The sequence below is a fragment of the Myxocyprinus asiaticus genome, chromosome 17 (genome assembly GCF_019703515.2).
Source record: "Myxocyprinus asiaticus isolate MX2 ecotype Aquarium Trade chromosome 17, UBuf_Myxa_2, whole genome shotgun sequence".
NCBI classification, from domain to species: Eukaryota; Metazoa; Chordata; class Actinopteri; order Cypriniformes; family Catostomidae; genus Myxocyprinus; species Myxocyprinus asiaticus.
This window is the reverse complement of record NC_059360.1, coordinates 4,381,097-4,396,548: the sequence shown is the minus strand read 5'-3', so window position 1 is coordinate 4,396,548 and position 15,452 is coordinate 4,381,097. Positions and strand designations below refer to the sequence as shown.

Genomic DNA, 15,452 nt, shown 5'->3' with positions numbered 1-15,452 from the left:
ATGTTTAACTAGAGAATACATGTACTTTTTTATGGTAAACTATTATTAAAATTACGGTGAAAAACCATATCTGGTGTTCCAGAGTCCCTGCATGAAACATCACATTTCATTTTATTTTATGGGAATAGTTTTGTTTCTTCTTTATTTTAAAATTCAGTTATGTACACTGGGGTGTTCTGTGTTATATTTTATGGAGTCAATGTTAATTGCATTATTTTTGTGTCATGTGGTACCCTGATGGTGTTAGTAACACTCTGCACTGTATTAATTTTTGCTCCTGGAAAGGTCACTCTTGATGAACTTTAGTCATCATGTGACCTTTTTTAGTTACTACAGTGATTAACAAAACATTCTAAAATGAAAAGCAGACTTTTATTCAGTAGTTCCAGAAGGTTAGTATATTAAGTTTATTTAATTTAATAATATAAATGGTAGTGAACCATAAAATATACAGGCTTCAAAATGACATCTCGTAAAGCCTAAAACATGGACATCTTATTTTTTACAGTAAATTTCTGGCAACCACAGCTGCCAGTATTTAACCATAAATTTAACTGAATATTTTTTTACAGTGTTGGTAAGATGTCTCAATTAATGTACACAGATTTATAAATTCAGAATAATTGACTTCTTGAAGTTAAAACAAAATCATTTGAAGCTGGTTTAACTTAAAAATCTAAGATGTAATAATGTAGAAAATAAGAAGTGATCTTTATGCTTACATTTAAAAAAAAAAAAAATCTGCCAGTATAACAAGAAAAAATAGACATCTTGGAATTAGTTAGAAAAACTAATTTGAAGCAGTTTTTAATGACAATGTAAAAATGTAAGACTTTTTGTGTAGTTTTAATGTTATTCATGAGAGATTCCCAAAATGTGTTCATGGTAAAACTTACACATATAGACTAACTGTTTACTGTCATTGAATTAAATGTATTTTAGTTTTTTTTTTTTTGTTTGTTTTTTTTTTTTTTAATCATGCAATCTTTTACTGTAGGTTTTTATTGTTTTTTATTTTATAAATTTTCTGAATCAAGCATGTCTTGATGGTTACCCTAGTAACTACTGTGACACTTAAAAAAATCCTCTTACATTAAAAAAGTACAAGTTGAAATATCGGGCAAAAAGATTTTTCAACATACTTTTAATCTAAATAAGGTATTCAAGATACGTTCTATTAAACCAACCTTGCAACATTGCAATTACTTTTCATTTTAAGGTAATTTTTAATGGATGTAAGAAGGCAGTCCCCATCAGATTCACATAGGTGTCCTAGGAACCACAGGTGGAGTTCATCACTTGAACTATGGACAGGTTCCACTAATGTTTGAGTACAACCAATAATAACTTGCCAACTGCCTTTTCAAACGTGTAATGCTTTTCTTAACTAACAGAAGTTCGAAAGAACTTCAATTGAAAGTTTGAAATATATGCTTTGGAAATCAGTGTCAGGGGTTTTTGATGTTTAAAAGCGTATGAAATTTCATTTACTGTCATATTAAAGTAAATATGTGGGAGTCAGATCTCTTTGAACTGCAGTCAGGAGTCTCTCCTCAGTGCTGTGTTCTCTCCTCCACAGATTCACATCATTGACTTTGATGATGAAAATAATATGATTAATAAGAGTGTACTGCTGCATGATGCTGGTGAGATATGGCACATCAGTGCCAGCCCCGCAGACAAGGGAGTGCTGAGTACATGCTACAACAAGAGTGAGTCTTTTTCTTTTTCTCTCTTTATGTGTATCCATATAGGATGTGTTTCTATACCTAGCAAGCTGCCTGCTACACTGCATTAATGGGCGTCAAATGATAAGCCAATCACAGAGCGATAAAGTATGCAAATATTTGTGAAGAGTCAATCTCACAAAAACACGTTCATGATGCATTTCACCTCGACATAAGAAAATATATATACATATATTTTTCATAAAGAAAATAAACTATTTCCAAGCACATTTCCCCTCAAATTTTCATACAGCATTACATCCAGATGTTTTATTTGTGAGTTTCTTTAAAAAATCCTATTATTCTCAATGGTGATTCTAATCAAATTGCTGTTGCAGTAAAACAGTAATTATTTACTATATTACAGTAAAGAACCATCATATTAATAGAGGCAGGACCCAAATGCAGAGAGCCAAGAATGTGGGCTTTATTTACAAAGAACAAAAATACAAACCAAAACACCTGCGAGGGGGAAAAACAGAAACAGAATAATAAACTCAAAAATCAGAAACCCTCCAAAGTAATCACAGGAACAGGACAAGACCGACTGGAGACGAAACAACACCACAATACAATAACAAACGATTTGACACCGGACTCAACACAAGGAGAGCTTATATGGAGAGGTAATTAATGAGGGACAGGTGCTGTTGGTCTTCTGATGAGCTAGGCAATCAGTGTTCCCATGGAAATGCAGATCATCAATGAGCTGGCACTCAGCGTTCCCACAGAAACAACAATTACCCACCGGCAGCACCTGAAACACATGAGGGAAAACACCGACACACACAGACATGGCACACACTGACATGACACTCATACAAGACAGACAGACAGTCAGGGGATGCACAGTCAACCCAACTGTGACAAGAAAGCTTTAATACAATTATTATTTTTATTTAAATCAGTATTAAGGCAGTACAATAGATACTTCCATGATGCAGAAATACTTTGCAATAAAAAAAATATATATATATATATATATATATATATATATATATATATATATATAGTGTATATGTATATATTAAGGGGGAAATATGCATAATTTTCATGAAAATAATATTAAAATGCAAAAATCTTAATGCTTCTAAAGTAAGCTTTATTTTCTTTATTTTCTTGTTTTCTTATCTGCGAAAGTTTCAAGTAGGGCTGGGCAATGTGGCCAAAAACATTATAACAATATTGTTTTTTCATATCGTTCGATATCGATATTTATCACAATATACATTTCATACCATTGATGGGGGCGGAACTTTATTCCACGTGTTTGTTAGACCTCAAGAATAAATTAAACACAACTTGTTTGTTTACAAGTAAACTCCAGAGGGTAATCTACCTTTAAAGGATACTCAGTTTAGGATTTAATCCTACATAAGGTGTGTAACCTCTTTTTGATTAAATGTAGCAAATTTCATCATCTTCAGCTTACGTTTGACTCCACTGAAAGACTTTCTTGTGACGCTCCACACTCCGGCTCAGTAGGTGGTGTTAATGCACCAAAAGCTGGATTGTCAACTGCCAATAAACATCACAAGAAGAAGAAACACTGTCTTGGAGTCGCGTACAGGAAAAGAGGAGGGAAGCATCGGTTTTGGCGGGTTAGCGACAACTGTGCTGTGACTGAAGAGGATGGAAGTGGGTAGTTTGGATGGAGAATATAAGTCTTTACTCATAGATAGTGAGGAATGGTCTGAGATCACACAAACTTCATACAAACAAAAATAGAGTATCGGATGACAACTTAACAGAAGCAGGAGGAAATAACAAGACAAGGCGAATGGAAGTTGAATACAAGGTTATGGTAACATTTTCTATGATTGACTGACGAAAATAATAAAAAAAATCACTTGGCAATATTAAATTAGCAAGGTAAATGACAAACAATCATGTCCTCATTTTCTGTGCAGATAAAAACAGGATGGTTCTTTAAGGTTGAAGGAGTAAGGAGGTGTAGCTATAAAATGTCACATACCGGGAGAATCTAATAATCTTAAAGGAGTGATCATGGGAGTGCCCATGTGTCTGTCAGATGATGTACTAAAACACAAATAATGAATGAAATGGTGACAGAGGTGAGGCATCTTTCAACCAATAGAAATGGTAAAAGAGATCCAAGTACTACTGTGATGATAACATTTAACTGCAAAAGTTTACCTGAACTTATCAAAATTGGATGTGGGTGCTATACAGTACTCCCATATGTGCGACCAGCATTAAGATGCTTTAATTGCCAAAGATTGGGTCATGTTGCGGCAGTGTGCAAAGGGAAAAGGAAGTGTTGTAAATGTGGTGGAAACCATGAGTACAGGCAATGTGGAGAGGAGGTTGAACCCAAATGCTGTAATTGTGGTGGGCCACACAGTGCTGCCTTTCTAGGATGTAAGGCCCAAAAACAAGCAATGGAAGCAATAAAATATAAAACAATGTAATGTATCATATGCACAAGCTGTGAAGCAAGTTAAGGCTGATCATGGAGATGTTGGGGGAAATAGCTTGCCTCAGTCTAGGGCAGGGGTTGGCAACCTATGGCACGTGAGCCAGCATTGGCACGTGGAGGTGTAATCACTGGCACACCAGCAATTGCGAGAGAGGAGTAGAGTATTTTATTCATATGAAATTCCACACCTGCATTCCAGTCTACATCTTGATGTAATCCTTCCTCATGATCACGCTGTGTGTTTTCATGAGCTGAATGGGAGTCTAAACAAAAAGTTAAAATGTGACGAGACTGCAGTATACCCAACAGACTCGTGCAGCGCGTGCAAGCCATTCGTGCATCACAAGCTGGCAGAGCTTCACTTTCATTTAATTGCATGAGTAAAAGACCCTTTTAGGGCAGAAAAAATAAATAAGAAGAAAATCAGTATGTGACGAGGAGGACGACGTGATGGAGCACGGCCGACGCTGAATCAGCTGATCAGCAGGAGAGTGAGATAAAGGGGCGTCCGGAGACACCGGTTGGAGAGAGAGAGAGACGCGCGCGGCCGCGCCGCATGTTTGTTTATGTTGGTTTAAAGTTTAATTAAAGTTTATGTTTACTGTTCACCCGGTTCCCGCCTCCTCCTTGCCTGTTCTTATACTGTTACACAGTACAATTACAATAGGGTTCCAGCAGCTTTGCTGTTTGGCTTCCTAAAAAGTGCAGCAGAAGAGTCCATTCCTAAATCAAAGGGAAAGGGTAGGATGAAGGTAGTTCGTTGGTGGAATGATGAATGTTCTAAAGCTGTTAAAAACAGAAGTGAGGCGTTCAGGGTGTTAAAAAGAACATTAGTATCAACAACCCTACTAATATTTCAAAGGAAAAGAGGATAGGAGGATTATTAAACAAGTTAAAAGGAAATATTGGTAAACATTTTGCTCTACAATAGAAAAGGAGACACAGCTAGGAGAAGTGCTTTAAAAAGGATGATTGGAGTTTACCGATCCATCCCAGTATTAAAAGAAGAAGGGAGAATGGCGGTAACAGATGAGGAAAAAGAAGAACTGTTAGTCTACACCTTTCAAAAGGCACATTGTACAAATAATTTAGATCAAGAAAATAAGAGGAGGAGAAAGGAAATTATAGAACAACATCAAGACATACTGTATATCATCAAAAACCTAGTGGTCAGACAGATTTGGATGGCACTTTTGAAATGTGGGAATTAGAGTATTAATGCGGGTTAGGCATACTGCCCCTGGAAAAGACAGAATTTGTTATATTATGCTCAAACATGTGGATGAAGTGATGCTTAAAACATTATTGGATCTTTTTAATAAAGTGTGGGTAGAAGGACAATTGCCCAGGACTTGGAATCAAGCTGTTATAATTCCTATTGCCAAACCAGGGAAAGAGCCTGCAGTAGCAGGGAATTATAGACAGATTGCACTCACCTCTAACCTTTGCAAACTGATGGAAAAATTATAGTAAATCGTCTTGGAGAGCAAAGGCTTAACAGCATCGTATCAGTATGGGTTTCGCCCTGGACGGTCTACTTCGGATGCACTTATAAGCCTGGAGACGGATGTAAAGAAGGCTTTAGCAATGAAAGAGATGCTGGTGGCAGTATACTTCGATACTGAAAAGGCCTATGATATGATGTGGAAAGAAGGGCTACTTTTAAAGTTGAAAAAGATTGGGATTGGGGGAAGACTATATAACTGGGTTTACAGTTTTTTGTTTGGGCACTCAATCCAAGTGTATGGAACACCTCAGGGGAGTGCCATCAGTCCTGTATTATTTAACATTATGATCAATTAAATATTTGAAGGAATAAATTCAGGAATCAGTACAGCATTATACGCAGATGATGAAGTAATGTGGAAAAGGGGAAGAAATGTAAGAAACACTGTTCACAAAGTCCAGGAATCAATAGAGGCTGTTGAACATTGGTCACTGGAATGGGGATTCAAATTCTGTATTTCTATATGACAAACAATCAGTGATGGGCATATATTGTGCTCTCCTTCGGTCTGTTATAGACTATGGATGCAAATTATATGGATCTGCATCTCTCACTATGCTTAAAGGAATGTTCCGGGTTTAATACAAGTTAAGCTCAATCGACAGTATTTGTGGCATAATGTTGATTACCACAAAAATTTATTTTGACTCATTCTTGCTTTTCTTTAAAATAAAGCACAAATCGAGGTTACAGTGAGGCACTTACAATGGAAGTGAAATGAGGCAAATTTTTTAATGTTAAAATACTCACTGTTTCAAAAGTATAGCCATAACAAATAAAGAATATGCATGTAAACATAATTTTAGTGTGATAAAATCACTTACAAACCCTTTCTGTGTAAAGTTATAGCCAATTTTCAACTTCGTTGCCATGACGATGTAATGTCAACAAATATTAAACCCCTTAAATGACTGTAAAAATTACAATTTAAACAACTTTACAGCTCAAATAATACACAAGTTTTAACTGAAGAATTAATATAAGTACTTTTATAAAATTATAAGCTTCACGTTTCTGTTTAAACCCTCCAAAAATTGGCCATGTTCATTTCCATTGTAAGTGCCTCACTGTAACCTCGATTTTTGCTTTTTTTGTTGAAAAGGAGGGATGAGTCAAAATAAATTTTTGTGGTAATCAACATTATGCCACAAACGCTGTCGATTGAGCTTAACTTGTGCTGAACCCGGAACATTCCTTTCAGAGACTAGATGTTATTCAGGCCCAGGCATTGAGATGTATTATGGGTGCCGTTAAAACAACACCAATTGCAGCAATGCAGGTGGAGCTGGGAGAGACACCACAGAATATAAGATGGCAGAAATGATCTATGGCTTAATGGGTCAATTTACAGGGTCATAAAATAGATCATCCTGCAAGATCTGTAATAGAAGACAGTTGGGAAACAACAAACCTACTGGGAACAGGATTTGCATGGAAAGCAAAGGAATGGGCTGTAAGAATGTAACAAAACATTTTACAATATCCTCAACAGTTACAATATCCGCAATACCTCCTTGGTTCTTCAGTCAACTTGAAATTGATTCACAAATACATGACAGTATCTAAAAAGGGGAGATTGGAAATTATATTAAGAGTTACACATTAGAATATATTAAATCTGCCCATTACGCATTTCTCCCAGTGTATAGATGGCTCAAGAAGCCCAGAGACAGGTCGAACAGCAGCACCACTTTATATTCCAGAGTTTTAAATGGGAAATGATGGGAGATTAACAGATGGGACATCAGTGTTCACTTAGGTGGAGGAAGTGATGCCAAATAAAGTTGTGATTTGTTCAGATTCAGTGGCATCATTTCTCAGCTTTCAAACATTTCAAACATGCCGTTGTGATATTTTTACAGAAATAATAGTAATACTGTATAGACTAAGATAAGTGGGAACTATAGTTCATTTTGTTTGGAAACCAGCACATGTTTGTGTCTGGAAATGAAAAAACAGATAAAATGGTTAAAGAGTCACTTAAACTGGATAATCCAACTATAACAGTCACACTAAGACAGAAGAAAAAGCATGATTTTGGATGCGTGTAACAATAAATGGCAGAAGTATTGGGATGGTTGAAAGACAGGCAGACAATTTTATAATATCCAACACAGTATAAGACAAATAAAGTCATACAAAACCTCAGTAGAGAAGAACAGTTCATTTTAACACACTTAAGGATGAGTCATACAAAACTTAATGCTACACTTCACCTCATAGGAAAACACCACACAGGATTATGTGAATTATGTCAGGAAAAGGAATCCGTTGAACATGTGTTGTTACTATGTGTTGTTACTATGACAGATACGAACAGGAAAGGACTGAACTCCCTAGAGAACTGCAGGTTACAAGATGTGATGAATTCACATTTACCAACATACTGTATTAAATACAAGTTAATGGTAAAATTATAAATGCAATAATGAAATTCATTAGAAACAGTGGTCTTAAGAACAGGATATAAGAAACCTTCTTTTTATACCTAGACTGAAGTTTTTTCACACTCCAGCACAGGAGGTGTTGGTATGCACCTAAATAGTTGGTTTGCAACCTGCCAGAAAATCCACAGAAGAAGAAGAACACTTTCTTGGCTGTGACAGCGCTTTGGATCATGAATAGTTTTTTTAACTAAATAGTACATAACCAAACAGCAATGGTGTTGATGTCGGAGTTGTTGTTGTGTTCGGTAGATAGCTGTATTGCATTGTAAGTGCTGTCTTGTTTGGTACACAGTGATGTCATATTAGCCGGATAGCTAGCTGCTAGCTAGTGGCTAAAGAGCCTTATCTGGCCTCATTACCAACTGCCTGCTATAACAGGCATTACACTAACTAACCAGCTGATTTCATGACTGTGATACAGTTAGCTAGTTGTGTGTATTCGTTTGCCGAACTGCTTGCGTATTTAGCGACACTTACCTGGCCCGACGTCTAGATGTAGAACAGGCTAAATATAGAGAATTACTTAAAAGGTTATCATAGATATCGAAGAAAGAAAATTCTATAAATATCGATATCGTTTTATCGCCCAGCCCTAGTTTCAAGTGATGCTGCCTTAGTATTTAGCCAAAATGAGGTATCATATAAGTCGGTATAATTGTACTACTTAATATTTGGAAAAGCCTTCACATCAGGAGTATGCCTTTGATGCCTAAAATTGTTGTATAGTAGGGATATCCGATACTGGTATTAAAATCAGTTTCGGTATCGCGCTCATGTATTTGTACTTCTGCTCATAAAAATGCTCTGATTCCATCTGACGTATGAATGTCATTCCATAAACATTCAGCACACAAATTAAAATCACATTAGGTCCTAGTGTGATTATTAAACTGCAAAGGCTGTGATTTAATTAGATACATATATAGTTTGCATGTGCAGCATGCTTAAAAGTTAATGTGTGGAGCTGGTTTTGTGCCAACATGAAGTGCTCATACTTTTTAGAGCTCCTTGGCTCATACACAGAAAAAAGCATCATTGCACCCTTTGTTTGTAGAAGATGACAGCGAGCAGAGCGCTAATTCACAGTGTAGCATGAGGCACATACAGACTACATATTTATTTAATTAAATAACAGCCTATTGCGGTTTAATAATCACATTGGGTCACGCAGCGACCAACTTTTCCGGAGATGAGAAGCTGCCGTCAAAAATGCAGAAATGGAAAGGGCTTTACTCCAAAATAAAAGTTTCACTCCAAAATAAAAGCTCCATTTAAATGGAAAAAAGTATGACCGAAATATAGCACTACCGTATAGTTATTTAATATTTACTAAATAATAATACTAAGTAATATTAATAATAAATCAGTAGTAATTGTATTATATTTAAGCATCTGTGATGCTCTGTTATGCAGCACTTTATTTGACAAAACTAACTCAGATGTTGTATTTTGGATTGGGCTGTGAGGTTCTGTATAAAATCACTTCATTTGATAAAAATAATACAATATTATGTTGAAAATTAAAGGTTATATTTTCATTTGATACAATTTCATTTCAAAAAATTTAAAGAAACTGTTGATATTGAATTCAGAAAAAACTATAGGTTTTGAACAAATCTTTAGTCTAGTGGGGAACACAAGTGTTACATACTTTTATGTTTTTTTTATAATTTTATTTCAATATAGATCCAGGGGTTAAATTGGGCTGGAACAGGAAAAAATGGCAGTTTGTTTGTCAATCCATTTCATTTTTTGCAAGCTCCGGTCTACGAGTCCAGTTTCTGTTGATCTATTTCTCATATTCGTCTCCATTTAGTGAGTGTACTCAGTCAAAAAAGCTTCCTTACATTAAAAGTTACATAAAAGTTCCTTACATTAAGTATATTTTGCTCTAGTCAGTTGCAGACCCTTGTAGAGGTGGCCTCTCGAGCAGTACGAGACAGCGCACCCCGCATATTGCTTTGTGCTTTCCGATGTCCACGATTGTTACAATTTTGCTTGGTTCTTTAAAAAGCTGTATATGAGGGGTTTTAAATCTGGTACTAGGGCTGGACGATATATCGATTACTCACGATATACTGTAATTGACGATACAAAACTAAGCAATATTGTGAATATCGCGATGATTTTAATGTGCTTTTTATTTAAAAAGCACATCAGTAGACTAATTTCACTATCCTTCAGGACAGCAAAATTTATCAAAATAACACCAACATGGCAATATGGTGATATGTGATTATAAAACTGCAAAAGGCTGCGATAAAAGACAGATCTATGTGCACTTCAGAATGGGTGATGGGCTGTTCTGTGCACGTGTGGGACTCATGTGTTTTTACCGCTTATAGAGCAGATCACATGCATTGTGAAAGAAATAAAGTACTGAATGTTCAAGCATTCGCGCAGTTCCAAACTTTAGTAACCGCTACAAATTATTATACAAATCTACAAAGGCGGCATATTGTAACAGAAAAAGAGTGGACAACAGCGCTTCACTAGATGTGGAGCATTGTAAACTACACACAGCACTTTCGTGTCAAAATAAAAGCTCCATGTGAAGTGTCAAAATAAAAGCTCCAGGCAAAGTAAATAGGAAAGAAATACATTACTTTTAAATAACAAATCTAATCCTCAAAATAATAATGATAACTCAGTATTATAATAATAAACTTGACTGGGTCCCACAGTAATAATTTGATAATAATTTAAATATCATGCAGTATTCAACCGGATTTTCACACCTTGTTCATTTACAAAAAAGTTTTAGTAAAAATAATTGAAGGTAAATAATGCTTTTTTTTTTAAGCTACTATGTATCATTGTATATAAAATCTAAACATAAAAGTGCATATCAGTGAAAATTATTATATCTCATTCTCCCTTGTGTTCATTCGGTGCAAATCTGTAGGGAAACATGCTTTTTTTTAATTGTTAAATAGATTTTTATTTAATGCCTTTAAAATATTGAATCTACTTGGCTACGGCTGTTTTCATGGAATTGTGGTTCATCTGATTAAAAATAAATTAACTTTTGTGCCATTTCAGAGCAAATACATAATTATTGAGATATATCGAATATCGTCAGTAGGCTAAAAAAATATCAAGATATAATTTTTGAAGCCATATCGCTCAGCCCTATCTGCAGCCAGTTGGATCAAAAGTGTCATATCTCGCCTAGAATCACCACATGATTTTTGTGTTCCCCCACCTTTAAAATGCCAATTTAACCCCTGTATACATCTTATACAATAGTTGACTATATACTTTAAATGTGGTTATATATGTTGAGTCCACTCTCACATTCACACAAATAGCTGTTAATGTAATACTGGATATGACACATTCTAGTGCTCACGGCTCGAGGCAATTAAAAAACTTACAGAAACATGTAGAAACAATTGAAAGTTATAAATTTAATTAAGAATTGTGTTTATATGACTGGCATCCATGGCCCCCGGCCGGATAGTTACAGTTCAGATCGTAACGAGCATTTCTTTTCTGAGTGAAAACTGGGATATAGCTTTTTTTTTTTAAATTACATTCTTCTTCCATCTTCATTATGATGAGGCCAATGTGCAAGATGTCACAGTGGAGTTCAAAAGAGGAATGTAATTACCGTGACATTCAAGCTAATGGAGTAGCTGAGCAGTGCAAAGTCTACCCCTCCGCCCGCTCGCCGCCTCCTGCCACACTGAACACTGAGATATCTGATCTGAGGACAGCTCTTATGCTGATACTGCCATACGCTTCAACTCAACTAAACCAAAAATGGTACAGCAGCCTTAAAGGAATAGTTCACCCAAAAATGAAAATACTCCCATCACTTACTCACCCTCATGCCATCCCAGATGTGTATGACTTTCTTTCTTTCTTTGCAATGCAAGTGAATAGTGACCAAAACTTTGAAGCTCCATAAAGCACATAAAGGCAGCATAAAGTAATTTATTACACTCCAATGGTTTAATCTGTTAATGGTCTTCTGAAGTGATCCAGTTTGTTTTGGGTGAGAACAGTCCAAAATATAACTCCTTTTTCAGTGTACATCTTGCCATTGCAGTCTCTAGGCAAGATCATAATTTTAAGCTCGATTACACTTCCTAGTGCTTGATGTATGCGCAGAGAGCTAGATGGTCCTAGGAAGTGTAATCGAGCTTGAAATCATGATCGCAAAGAAGACTGCTGTCAAGATATGTAGTGAAAAAGGAGTTATATTTTGGTCTGTTCTCACCCAAAACCGATTGGATCACTTCAGATGACATTGATTAAACCACTGGAGGTTTATGGATTACGTTTATGCCTCGTTTATGTGCTTTTTGGAGCTTCTAAGTTCAAAGCTTTAAAAAAAAAAGGTATTCTCATTACTAAAGTACAAAAGAATTCTCATTCTCTTTACTGTAATTAAGAAAAATATATATATTGTTAAATACCAAATTGCTCGTAGGTGTGAGTGAGAGTGTGAATGTGTATGTCTGTGTGTGTTGCCCTGTGATGGACTGGCCAACTGTCCAGGGTGTTTCCCTTCCTTCGGCCTGAGACAGCTGGAATAGGCTCCAGCACTACTTCGACCCTGCATAGACAAGTGGCTATTGAAGATGGACGGACATAATTACTGATGTTATTGTACATAATGGTATTAATTTTTGTTCTGGATGTATTTTATGCTGAATTAAATATAAAAAACAACTTCAGACAGATGATTTTCTTGACTATATTACAATAATTATGTTTTTTTTCCCCCACATTATTATAATTAGGGGTATGTAATTGTGTGCTTAATTGTCTATAAATGTCACAATGGGAAAAAGTAATGGTCCTAAAAATTGTCTTTATGCAAAATGTGATTTCTTATTTTTTCTTTTGATTTTGTTGTGAAATAAATCCTGGATGTTTCTTGAGAGATTCACGCTAATGCACTTATAAACATGAGTGTTTAAATTGTAAAGTGTTATGAGTGATGTGGCCACTAGGGGCAGTATAATCTACTAGAGACTGAAGCTGCACACCCCTGTACTGTAATTCCCAATAATACACATTTTATACATTACTCCTTAAACAATGGGATCATATTGAGTCATATCATTGACACAGTTGGTCATCCAAACACACTCTGTATGTCTGCATGTAGTTTACTTCAGATTGCAAATGAGCTTCATCCATTCTTGTGTTTTTAAAGGGATAGTTCACCTAAAAATGAAAATTGTATCGTTATCTACTCATTCTCATGTTGTTTCAAACTGTAATTTCTTTCTTCTGTGGAAAACAAAAGAAGATGTTAGGCAGAATGTAAGCTTCAGTAACCATTCACCTTCATTTTATGGAAAAAAAGATGTAATGAAAGTGAATGATGACTAACATTTAGCTTTTTCTGTGATCCATTGAAAAAAAAAAAGTCATACAGCTTTGGAACAACATGAAGGTGATTAAATGGTGGCAGAGTTATCATTTTTAGGTAAACTATCCCTTTAAGTGTGTCTTCAGTGTGTGTGTGTGCACACTTATGTGAGATTCTGACTGTGTGTGTGTTTTCTGTGGGGCAGCGTCTGAGAGTCGGGTGCTCACATGTGCGACGGTGTGGAGGATGCCCCCGGAATGGGAATCAGGCAGCCATGAGTCCCCCGACGATTCATCAAACAACCCACAGACCTTGGAGCTTCTCTGTCACCTTGACAACACGGCCAACAGCAGCGTGGCCTGGTACGGTGCAAGCTATCGATTTTACCCTGCAGCTTTGCCGTCTGCCTTCCTCTCTTACTCGCTTTGTCTCTCTACCAGCTTTCTGACTCTACCTCCTTTCTGTCTATTGTTCTGTTCTTTTCTAGATGTTACAGAAACCTATTTGCTGTGTGTTTCATCCACCCGTCTGTTTGGTTTTAGATTTCACCCACTGCCTGTTTCTTTTGTCTCGAAAGCTTTCTTTCATGCACCATAATTTACAATAGAGAATAAAAGGGAAACAAGGTTGTGTTTTGAATTTTTGGAATGAAAACCCTAATAAGTTAATAATAACTCAACTGATTGAGTAAACTCCTTTCTATCAATTGATTCAAACTTATGTAATTAAGTTCACTTAACTTGGTAATCATAAAGAATGAACTTAACTATTTAAGTTAAGGTAAATAGATGCAAGTCGACAACTCAGATTTACTTTTTAAATGTTGTTGTTTCTACTTAATAATCTTAATTGAATAGACTCACATTTAGGTCATGCAATAACACAGCTTAAATAAAGAAGATTATAACTAGGGCTGTCAATTGCATAGTATGCCAATTAATTCATCAAATTAATTGCAATTAATCACATACATAAATATTTGCTTAGCCCGTTAAATAACAATTATTCAAAATATAATGATTAAATAATTATACACATTTATATTTAAATTTAAATAAATATATATATTATAAAAAAATATTAATACAGACCATTAAAATGCATTACATTAGTTTGGCACACAAGTAAAGCATTAAAAAAGACAATACAAAAAGTGGCTTTAGAATGCAGTATACACCGATCAACCACAACATTAAAACCACCTGCCACCTGTAGGTCCCCCTCATGCTGCCAAAACCGCCAACCCGCATCTCAGAATAGCATTCTGAGATGATAATCTTCTCACCACAATTGTACAGAGTGGTTATCTGAGTTACCGTAGACTTTGTCAGTACGAATCAGTCTGGCCATTCTCTGTTGACCTCTCTCATCAACAAGACATTTCCGTCCGCAGAACTGCTGCTCACTGGATGTTTTTTGTTTTGTCACCATTCTGATTAAATTCTAGAGACTGTTGTGTGTGAAAATCCCAGGAGATCAGAAGTTACAGAAATACTCAAACCAGCCTGTCTGGCACCAACAATCATCCATGCAATTATCTAATGAGCCAATCGTGTGGCAGCAGTGCAGTGCATAATATCACGCTGATACTGGTCAGGAACTTCAGTTAATGTTCACATCAACCATCAGAATGGGTAAAAAATTTGATCTCAGTGATTTGGACCGAGGCATGATTGTTGGTGCCAGATGGGCTGGTTTGAGTATTTCTGTAACTGCTGATCTCCTGGGACTTTCACGCACAACAGTCTCTTGAATTTACTCAGAATTGTGCCAGAAAAACAAAAAACATCCAGTGAGCGGCAGTTCTGAGGCAACACCTTGTTGATGAGAGAGGTCAACAGAGAATGGCCAGACTGGTTTGAACTGACAAAGTCTACGGTAACTCAGATAACCGCTCTGTACAAGTGTGGTGTGAAGAATAGCATTTTAGAATGCACAACATGTCGAACAACGAAGCGGATGGGCTACAACAGCAGAAGACCACATCTGAGTTTTTATAGGA

The 15,452-nt window shown here is 36.0% G+C and overlaps 1 protein-coding gene across 1 annotated transcript in view; it reads left to right on the top strand.

Moving 5' to 3' along the window:
- The window catches only part of eipr1 (EARP complex and GARP complex interacting protein 1), a 68,647-nt gene that overhangs the window by 5,355 nt on the left and 47,840 nt on the right, over positions 1 to 15,452 (top strand). The window contains exons 3-4 of the mRNA XM_051723249.1: positions 1,580 to 1,712; positions 13,656 to 13,812. Coding sequence (XP_051579209.1) covers positions 1,580 to 1,712; positions 13,656 to 13,812 — 290 coding nt within the window. The remainder of the gene's footprint in view (positions 1 to 1,579; positions 1,713 to 13,655; positions 13,813 to 15,452) is intronic.